This window comes from Ammospiza nelsoni, chromosome 24 (assembly GCF_027579445.1).
Source record: "Ammospiza nelsoni isolate bAmmNel1 chromosome 24, bAmmNel1.pri, whole genome shotgun sequence".
Classification (NCBI taxonomy): Eukaryota; Metazoa; Chordata; class Aves; order Passeriformes; family Passerellidae; genus Ammospiza; species Ammospiza nelsoni.
This window is the reverse complement of record NC_080656.1, coordinates 2096261-2106944: the sequence shown is the minus strand read 5'-3', so window position 1 is coordinate 2106944 and position 10684 is coordinate 2096261. Positions and strand designations below refer to the sequence as shown.

Below are 10684 nucleotides of genomic sequence, written 5' to 3'. Positions count from 1 at the left end.
GTAGATGAACTCCCACCAGGAGGGGTGAAAGGGCCTTTAAATGATACAGCAGCCAAAGTTCAGTGAGCAGGCCTTTAATACAACTTCAACATACAAAATACTGTACAGTAAAAAGACAGGACTAGAAAACTAGAGCTTCCAGTAAAAAAAAAAAAAAGCTCAAGTTTCATTTTTAAATTGAAATACAGAATATAAAAGCACTAGGTATGAAGTTAGAGGAGGCTGCAGCTCCCTCGGGGACACCGCGCTCCGCAGGCACACGCAGCCCCAGTAAAACCACAATTACTGTGTTAGCCCAGCTGTTCATCTGTGGTGGCTCTGTCCTGGCCTTGTCCCTGCTGGAAGGGTCCTGGCTCGGTGCTGGACAGCAGTGGGACAGTGAGTGGTGGGCTCCGGCCTCCCTGAGGGCTGCTGGCCTGGCCTGGGCCTGTCCGAGGAGCCCCTGCCACAGCTCAGGGCCTCGGGCAGGGCTCAGGCTCAGGGGCTGCATCCTGTGTGGAAGCAAAGGCTGAAAACCTGCCTGGGACTCCAGGGAGCAGCACAGGGTGAAGCCCCTTGGCTCCACAGAGCCTTCCTTACCTTTCACCTCAGCGTGGGCAGCGGCAGAGCCGTTCAGCTGCTGCCCCTCCTTGGGCACACCTGGGGCAGAGCAGAGACCAGACTCAGGTGGAGAGCCAGCTGCCCATGTGCTGGTTTCACACAGGCTTTCCTGGCTGGGTTAACCCTCAGAACCCACTTCCCCCATTTTTATGATTTATTAGTGATACCTCTTGTTTAAAATCATTGGCTCAGACTGAGCAGCATGAGGGTCAGGGATACTAAATGCCCCTTCACTAGAAAGGGAACAAACAGCTGCACATGAAAAACAAAGTTTGCAGGCGTGGGAGGCAGCACAGCTGTCTAAACTGTTAAAACATACAATGTTTTCATAAAAGCAACCCGCAGATCCAACTACACTTAGAGACACGTTTGCTTTTTTAAAAAAAAGGTTTCAGGAATCTCTACATAGCATGAAGAACAGGGGCTACCACCCCTGTCTACTGTGCATGGTGCCAGCCAAGGGTCCCCCAGCCCAGCCCCTGCCCTGTACCTGCTCGGCCCCGCATGGCAATCTCGCTCGTCAGCCGCTCAAAGTACTCGGGCAAGTCAGCGTAGTCATCTCCATAGGAAATCACTTTGATGCCTTTGTCCAGCATGTTCTCACGGAGCTTCTTGAACTCATCCACGTCCCCCCTCCGCACCAGCATGAAGTGCTCCAGGTCTGACTTGTGCTTGACAGCCTCTAAAAACAGGGCCTGAAACGTTGTGTCATCAACTGTCCAACCACAGCCCAAGAAGAGGAAGGACTTATTTTCATACAGCTTCTGAATCTCTCGCTTTAAGAAAGGGAAAGATGTTCTTGGTCAAGGTGAGCTTCATCCTCACAAGAGATAGCACCTGCCCTATCCCTGGGGAGGCTCTGCAGCAATGCCATCCTTCAGCAAGTGTGGGAGTGTAACTGTGTTCACAGGGGTCTTAGGATGAGGGAAGAGACAAGGATCTGACTTTATGTTTTAGAAAGTTTGATTTATTTTTTTATGATATATATTATATTAAAACTACTATAAGAATAGAAGAAAGGATTTCATCAGAAGGCTGACTAAGAATAGAAAAAGAAAGAATGATAACAAAGGCTTGTGTCTCGGACAGAAAGTCTGAGCTAGCTGACTGTGATTGGCCATTAATTAGAAACGACTAACATGGGCCAATCAAAGATCTACCCGTTGCACTTCACAGCAGCAGATAACCATTGTTTATATTTTGTTCTTGAGGCTTCTCAGCTTCTCAAGAGGAAAAATCCGAAGGAAAGGATTTTTCATAAAAGATGTTTGTGACATGGGAGGTGTTCCAGCACCTCAGAGGCCAGGGAATTCACCCTCCTATTTCCCATATCTATTCATTCTCCCCCACCCTCAGTGAAGCTCAGTCTAAGCCCAGCTGAGCTGTGCCCAGGCTGGCCCAGCGTGGCTCACCATGACCTCGGTGTTGCGCAGAACATTCTGGTAGCCGGCCGGGTGCAGGACGATGCCGCTGGGGTTGGTGTAGACGCCGTGGATGTGCAGGACACTGAGCTTCCTCTTCTCCTGCGCCCACTCCAGCACCTGCACAGCACAAACCCACAGCAACGTCCGTGAGTGCATCACGCTGGCTAGCACAGCACTGCTAAATGTAACATTTTGGGGAAGCATTCTAAAGAGGCTGCTCCTTCCTCATCTTGTCATCTTCTCCATCAGCCTCCACACCGAGGCCTGCAGCCACAGCTTGGGGTGCTCGTTTGGGTCAACACTTCAGCTGACAGGTGAATGTTATGAGCAGACTGAATCAAAATGCCAGATTGACCAGAAAAAGGGGAAAAAACTACAAATCTTCTGTCAGCATGTTTCTCAAGCCCACCAAGCTGTATTTTGTGGCCCCTACTGGCTCTGAGGGAGTCACTAGCTGAGCTGACCTCCATTTCAGACAGCTGCTTCTGAGGCTCTCGGTTTACTCCTGCAGACCTCAGCTCGTTTAAGCTTGCAATAATTAGAATGCTTACTTGTAACACTGTAAGTACTTCCAGCCATGTAGATTAAGAGGTCACGCAGGAAACGTGAAGCACAGAAATGAGAATGAAAAGAGAGGAAGGACTGCACAGGACACAGACATTGAGGGTGTTTAACATGCAAACAGAAGGATGAGATGCTCCCCACCAGAAAAACCCGTGATTGAGAGATGAGGTGAGCAGGTGCAGAGCTCAGGGTTTCACAGCCTGACTGGGGCAGGAGGAGGGATTTTTGCATAAAGAGAGTAGCTCTGAGAGTGCAGCAGGAGGAGCCATTCCAGCCATTGCAGGAAGAGGACATGGGGCTAGAGGGGAGCCTTGAAGGCTGCAACCCTGAACACCCATCACAAAAAGCACTGTGCAGCACCTTATAAAAAAATAAAGTTCAGCTTTGCATCTTGCATGGAGTTTCTCATATGGGCTAGAAACATCAACCCGAGCCTTATGTGGAAGCAAGGCCAAGCCAGAAGTTTCAAGGACAGAGATCAAAGGAATAGCAGTCTTAAGGACTCCTCCTGAGCACTGGATGGCAGCCAGCAAACCAGCCTTCCAGAAAGGAGTGTTCCTCCTCATTCCTCTGCTTGCTGCCCTGGACAGAGCCTCTGCCTGGAGCTTGTCTGCCACCACTTAAACCACTACAATCAGAACAATGCCCTCAAGCAGTATGAGAGCACATTCTGCACCACCACAGACCCTGACAAAAGAAATAATCATCCTTTACCTTCTTTTCATCAGTCAGGTCAAGAGACTCAAGGTGCTTCCCTTGGTGTGCTGCATACAGCTCCAGCAGGTTATCAAAGTTTGTGGTTAACACAAGGGCCCCATTCTCCATCAAGTGAAGCACAGACTGAAGCAGCTGCTTCCCAGAATCTTCCATTTTGGATTCCAGGTCATCAAACACCTCGTATAAACAGTCCTTGAAAAAGGTTGAGCGAACGTTGCTTGTGCGCTGAGAAGGGGAGAAGATTGAGATCAGAGCCAGACCTGTAACACCTCACACCAAATGACCCCCAGAAAAACTGCCCACATTTCCCCAACACCCTGCAAAGCTCTGGGTCCTTGTAGGGCAAACACAGAGCCTTGGCTGCACCAGGGTGGGTGCTCTCCTTCAGTGTAGTTGTAGGATCACAGAATCCCAGACTGGTTTGGGTTGGGAAAAACCTTAAAGCCCACTCTGCCACCTCATCCCACTCTGTGCCATGGGCAGGGACACCTTTCACTATCCCAGGTTGCTCCAAACCCCTCCAGCCTGGCCTGGAACACTCCCAGGGATGGGGCAGCCACAGATTCTCTGGGCAATCTCACCCCCTTCACAAGGAAGAATTTCTTCCCAACATCCCATCTAACCCTGCCCTCTGGCTGTGTGAAGCCATTCCCCCTTGTCCTGTCACTCCAGGCCCTTGCCCACAGTCTCTCTCCATCTTTCTTTTCAGCTCCCTTCAGGTATTGGAAGGCCACAGCTAGGTCACCACTGAAGCCTTCTTCTCCAGGTTTAACAATCCCACTGCTCTCAGCCTTTCCTCATAGGAAGATGCTCCATCCCTTTAATCATCTCGGTCCAGGTGAAACACCCAAAACCCACATCCACAGCAGGGTTATGTCACAGGCACCTGGCACAGTAAGTGCACCTGTGGTTCCTTGTGCACAGAGGAATTGTTGGGATGGGGCACCGTTGCTGGAGAAGCAAATCTGGCTATTTCCAAAAGCCAAATCCTGCCCTCAGGGCAGGTACAAGCACACTGACCGGAGACAGCTTCTGAATAAGGTCGTGGGCAACATGGACCAGGTTCTTGTCTTCATGAAGACACTTCTGGAACCTTTTGCTCTCCTCATCTTCCAGGAGATCAAAGTCAATAGCAGCATCCAGGAGGGCCTGAATCAGCCCCTTCCAGGACTTCAGTGCTGGGACCTGGGGAGCAACTGCAGCACTAATTCCTGTCCCAATCACCAACACAAGTTCCCGAGGCTTCTTGGTTTTGAGACTTGGCAACAGCTTCCTGCAAAAGGAGAAAGGAGCACAGCTGGTACCACCACGAGGGGAAGGGTGTCTGGGGTGGTGGCACATGCAGACTGAGAGGGAGGTACCCTGTGCCTAAATTTTGGGTCAAACATCCATTGGGCTCTCTGATAAACAGAGCATGAGAGGAGCAGCTTGGTATCCTTAAAGGACAGCAGGCAGCTGCATGGATCAGCAGCACAAATGCTCCCAATACAAGGTCCCTAATTACAACATTTTGGGAATCAAATCTGTTACCAGGATGGTTACTGGGGAAGTCAATGATGCCCTGGGGTGCATCTGCAGCAAAGCTAATCCACTAAAAATCTGGAATAAAGGAAGTCTATTAATAAAAGTTACATGGAGGGCTGGAGGGCATGGGAAAGGAGTGGTGAGCACGAGAGAATGAGACACACACACACTCTGTGTCCTGAGATAAAACATGTGTCACATCCAGTGCAGGTCAGAAATGTGACCTGGTTTAAACAAGGTGCAGAACAGGGGCCTTGAGACAACAGCTCCACTTATCCCAGCACAGACAAAAGCAAGGGAAGGCTTCCTCCAGCCCCAGTTTGCTGAGGAACCCCCTCAGCTGTACCAGCAATCCCTTCCCTGTCATGCCTGAAATGTCAGCAAGATGCTCAAGGCCAATTTTTTAGAATATCCCAGATGATACAGAGTCACATGAAAGGGCTGCAGGGCTGTGTTCTCCTTACTCCTCCTCCCCTCCTCCCTGTTTTCCTGTCTTTACACCTGCACAGAGCTTTTAAATGTGACCTTTATCATTTATTAAGCAGATGTGTTGCTCCTTGCCTTGCCTTGCCTGGTGTCCAGCTGCTTTCTACAGCAGGAACCCGCTGCAGCTTCTCAGGATTGGAGCAGCAGCCTGGGAAAGCAACTTGTATGGAAGAAATGGGCTTTATCAGCAAACACGTGATATTTAGTGAGAAGGGGAGAGGAAACCAACACCACACAGATGGAGCTGTGCTTTGCTCAGCCCCTGCCTTTTAAAACAGACTTGTTAACCCTTTCCTTGAGGAGGGTTCACTGTTACTGCTGCTAAACAAGGTTTAATTTTAGGACTGCAAGCCTTTTGTGAGGAATAAATTAGTATTCAGGCTAATGAGCTAATATAAAAAAACTATTGGAAATATAGGGACTGATATCCAAAATAACAACAAATACCCAAGTCTTAACGTCCTGCATGCCTGCCCTGCTGATAAATGCACTTGTTTCTACCTTCATATTCTGAGCAAGGAAAAAATTATCTTCCAGTGTCTCTTCTGCACATTCCAGGGTCACAGATCAACCTCAAGACCATACAGTACTATCCTGCAGCCCTCCAGAACTTTCAAATAAATCAAATTAGTGGGAGACAACCCTGCAGCTGAATTAGCTGCTTGTCCACAACAACTTTTGAGCCTGCAGCAGCCACAGTCTCAGTCTCTGACAGACAGAATTACCCACCAGTCAGACTCCTCTCACAGAACTGTAAGACCACCTACTTCTAAGCACAGGGAGCCTCAGAGTGAATTATTTACATGTAGCTCAACCATACTAATTTGAGTAACTCTGCCCTCCTGGAGACCATCATCCAACTCAAGCGAATAAGCACAACAACCATGTTTGACCTGACACTGTGAGTGGCCAGGACCACGGAGACAGGACAGCAAAATACAGCTTTGAGAGTGACCCCATCCCCTGGCTGAGGGTTAAAACCCCAAAAGTACATTGTGGGTGTGAAGGTGTTTGTTCCACAAACAGCAGGAAAGCCCAGGGCCCAGCCAGCAGCCAGCACACAGCTCTTGGATCAGGAAACAAAACAGCCACGGTCGCCAGGGGTCACAATCCTTAAAGAACAATGCCAGGCAAAGGAAAAGGCTCTGGTTAGAACAAATTCACTGGAGCATAAGGAAACTTACCTGGGCTTTTTTGCAGGTGGCATTCCATCTTCCAACAATGTTTCCTTGCCCAGGCTCACTGTAGAAGCCATCCAGTTTCTGTAGCAGACAAATCACCAAAGGGAAGTCACTGCACATGGACACCACCACAACAATGGGGTTTTACAGATCCAGCTTTGCACACGTGGATAAATCTCAGGTTTGTTATCATTCCAAGATCACCTCTGGGCTGAGAATTGCATGTTTTTGTCTCTGAACTTTGTCCCACAGTCTCATCCTCTTCCTTAACCTCTTTTACCATAAAATCCTTGGCTGTTTTTCCCAGGTGTGATTGCCTCAGCAAAACCCACTTTGCCAGACCCTTTGTTCCACCTCAGCTGCTCGTTTTCCTGAGAGCTGGATCTTGGAGCAGCACTCCCCCCTTCCCCACAAGGCCCATCAGCAAACTTGCTGCTTGGGAAACAGTGGGAGGGAAAAGAAGACAAAGAGATTTTTGTTGGCTCCAAAAAGCCACGGAGAGCATTTCATTCCCTGGTGATGAGAGAAGGGTTTCCCAGCCCGCCATGAGTCTGCGAGCACTGGGAAATGACCTTAAAGCCCACAGGAAGGAAGTGAAGCTTGAGAACTCTTTCAACAGCCCCGTCACATAAAACACAAAAGCTCTGCCAGCATGCAGAGCTCTCCCACTCTGCTTCTCCCAAATAAGTCTATGAAAAGGGAATGAAAATGAACAGGACTGTTCAACCTCCTCTGCTTTCTCCTTGCCAATTGTAATGAGGAGTCCATCAAAAACTCTGTTAGACAAGGGCTTTTGGCTAAGAGGAAATGCTGAGGAAGAGCTGCTGACCCAAAATTACAGAGGTTTTGCAGGTTTTGCCATTTCAGAGAGATCTGAGTATTCTAGAGATGGCATGCTGTGATTGCTCCCTGGCAGCCCAGCAGGTGACAATGGCAGGTCTCTCTAGATAGGATCTGCAGGTGTTGGCATAGATCACGTGAGAAATCAGCCAGTATTCCAGGAAAGCACCACCTTTCCTTGCTGGATGATGAGAACAGGGCAAAGTGACACTGTCAGGAGCTCAGATACACTGTGTGTGCAGCCTTTACCCTCTGACCCCTTCAGAAAACTTTATACAATGGCATTATGGATTGGTTTGGGCTGGACAGGACCTTGTGTCGTTCCACCCTCCTGCCATGGCAGGGACACTTTGCATCACCCCACCTTGCTCAATAATAAATCATTGTACAACAGCAGAACGCCTCAAAGAGCTGGTTTTCACTACCTATATCTTGAAACGTTACTGAACACATGCTACTCCTCACTCTAAATAATCACATTTTATCTTACTGGGCCTTACTGTAGGGCCCAGACTTTGGATAAGTGTCAAAGGCCCTCAGCAAGTGAGGAATCTCCTGGTTTTCCCCCCTCTGTGCATGCCAGGCAGGGCTCCTCCATCACACCCTCTTGTGAACATTGTACCCTGTATTTTTCCAACCCACACTCAGCCCAGGAGCTCAGTGCTGCTCTGACAATGAACCTCTGAACCCCTGAACACCTGAATCCTGTCAGGTGAACTCTTTTGGGGGGTTACATCTCCAAAGACCAAAGCAGTGACTCTCAGGATGACCTGCTGGACACAGAGCTGTCAGATTGACCTCAAATCCCTGCTGAGTGAATGCAGCCAAGCACAATCAGGATAAAGGGGGAAAAGCCCCTCTTTTTCCTTCCCAGGAGGGTCCCATCTCTCCTTTTGGATTAGCTGATTTTTCTGGAAGGACAGGCTGCTTCCACAAAGCCAGCCAGATTTTATTTAATGGTGCAAAGATGCTTGAGATAAGGCAGGGACTAACAATAGATAACAGGAGTGTTTCAGAGGGAAGTTTTGAGTTCCTGCTGGTGCCAGGTCTGCCCTCAGCCCCTGTGCAGAAGCAGAGCTACAGCAGAAGGTAAATCCTTCCTTGCTTTCTAAATTGGATATAATTTAAGCTTATAATTATCTTTGCATTGTGAATCATCAGCTGAGGCTCGAATATCAAGGTTGTTTGTAAACTCCCACCTAGAGCTCCCCTGTTTGCTTCCACCTGCCTCAGCACAGCTCCCATCTCACTCACCCTGCACATTCCCATGCCATTAACAGCAGGAATGGAGCCATCAAATCAATTTTAAGTGCCTCTAAATGACATTTCAAAAGCAATTTTAAACTTAGGAAAAACACCTTTTGGAATTATAATCACCTTGCAAGGTTTTCTGATATAATGACCTTCAACCTTCAAGTCTATTATTCAGTGCAGAGAGCCATAAAGGAACAAAAACCTCATTATAAATACAGCCCAGTTCCAAAAAAGTTATTACAGGTCTTAAAAAGAATTCATGGGGATTCAGCCAAGAAATAGAAACCTCTGGTTTTTAGTCCTGGGGAGAAACTCTGCTTGCTAGAGGGATGGATGGTGCTGGCACAGCTGAGGTAGCCAAAATTAAATGGAATTACCTCAGAGCATGACACTGCCATGGGAACAAACCACAGCAGGTACTGCAGGTTCCCCTGGGAACACAGGTGCCAGGGAGGAGAGGGAGCCACAGCACTCAGAAGATAAGAAATGTCTCTCCAGCCTTCTTCAGACACTGGGGACTTTCCAGCTATTTAGACTACAGGGGCTGAAGACTGTAAACACAACACTCCATGGATTCCTGGCTCAGCCACCCCGTTCCCCTGTCCCAGCCTTGTCCCCATCACTTTTATCAGGGTTAAAAGAGACTCCCTGTGTGGGTTTGCTGTGTTCTTTCTCCCTCCACATCACAGAAATCCCTCAATTTATCCTAAAGCCTTCCAGACTGCAGTTTTAAACTGTGCCCAAGTCACCAAAACTGGAGAAACCCAACCACAGCAACTCCCTGTGTGACACAGACACATCATGTTGGAAATGTGAAGGTGTATCCCAGGTAAAAGCAAACACCTGAACATCACGTGTGTCAGACAAAGGCTGAAGTTCACACAGGGTGTGTATTTACAAAAACCTCTCTGCAGCTCTGCAGAACACAACCACACCACACAGCCAACACCAGAGCCCAACCTGCAGAACTGAAAAGGGGAATTAATGGAACATTTTCTCCCTCACATCAAGGAGAAGTTGCTGCTGCACCCAACAGAGAACTAAAGCTGTACCTGGATGTTTAAAATTGAAGCCAAGTGATCCAGCACCATGCTGGAAGATGGGCTCCTCCAGAAGAGCCCACACAAATTCCCAAAAGAGACAAGTACAAACCTAGTGCTCGTCCATTATTTTCAGCTTCTCTGAGTGCTGAGAACTGCCACCAGCAAAGATGTCATTCCCAGCTTCTCTTTTAATTCAGCACTTTAGGGTGTTGGGATAAGATAGTGTAAAAGCCACTTTGTTTCAGCTGAAAGTTGAGCTGTCCCTGGCCAATTCCCAAGCCTACCCTTCCACGTGGGAGCTGCCCTGGAGCTGGATCAAAACCATCCTAGAAAAACACAGGCTCCAGAGACAATGGGACCGAGGACAAGCCCTGCTCCTGTCCAAGCCACAAAAACACAGGATTCAGCCTCCTTGGACGCGAGACAAAACGCACCAGAGGATTTTATTCAACGCTGTGATTCTCCACGTGCTTCCCCATGGCTCCATGAGCAAGGAGAGGCAGTGACACAGCAAAGCCTGGCGGAGCTCTGCATCCCACAGAGCCCCGCTGCCTTTCCAGAACTGACTCTGCCGAGGGAAGCGGGGAGGGGGGGGTCACACCTTCGGCTCTGCTCGAGCCCTTACCTGTGCTCTCCGTTGCGCCCTCCTCGCTAAAGCTGCGGGAAAAGCAACAACACGGGCATTCAGCAGGCGGGGAGGACGCGGAGGCTCCTTTCCCACGAGGACACATCAATAAGAACGAGCGTTTATAGAGGGCGACGGCGGGGCCGAGTCTCGGCCGGGCCGCCCGCGGCTGCCGGAGGTTTCCCGGCCCCCCGGCGCTCCCCCGGCCCCGCCGGTCCCTGCGCTCCCCTCAGGCCGCGCCGTCCCCTCAGCCCGGCGGCCATGAGACCCCCCCGCTATGGCGGCCGCCGTCGCTATGGCAACAGCTCCCCCCGCGCTGTCTCCATGGCAACCGCGCCCTGCCCGCCCCCCGCCGCTGCCGCGCGCCCCGCACGCACCTGGCGCCGCGCGCGCGGCCCCATTGAGGAGACACCGCCCCGCCCCGCG

At 49.8% G+C, this 10684-nt stretch overlaps 1 protein-coding gene across 6 annotated transcripts; it reads right to left on the bottom strand.

The window, feature by feature from the left end:
- Positions 1-58: 58 nt before the first annotated feature.
- On the bottom strand, positions 59-10675 carry FAM118B (family with sequence similarity 118 member B). Of its 6 annotated transcripts, XM_059488233.1 has the most exons (9): positions 10636-10652; positions 10259-10345; positions 6500-6577; positions 4326-4578; positions 3303-3530; positions 2013-2141; positions 1091-1376; positions 580-639; positions 59-516 (listed from the first exon to the last, which is right to left on the bottom strand). In XM_059488233.1, exons 3-9 carry the CDS (start codon positions 6568-6570, stop codon positions 173-175), a joined length of 1371 nt encoding a protein of 456 aa, XP_059344216.1. In that variant the 5' UTR covers positions 6571-6577; positions 10259-10345; positions 10636-10652; the 3' UTR covers positions 59-172. The 6 variants fall into 6 exon arrangements, with proteins under 6 accessions (XP_059344216.1, XP_059344217.1, XP_059344215.1 ...); XM_059488234.1 differs by lacking the exon at positions 10259-10345 and having other exon boundaries at positions 10636-10675; XM_059488232.1 differs by lacking the exon at positions 10636-10652 and having other exon boundaries at positions 10259-10499.
- Between the last annotated feature and the right edge of the window lie 9 nt (positions 10676-10684).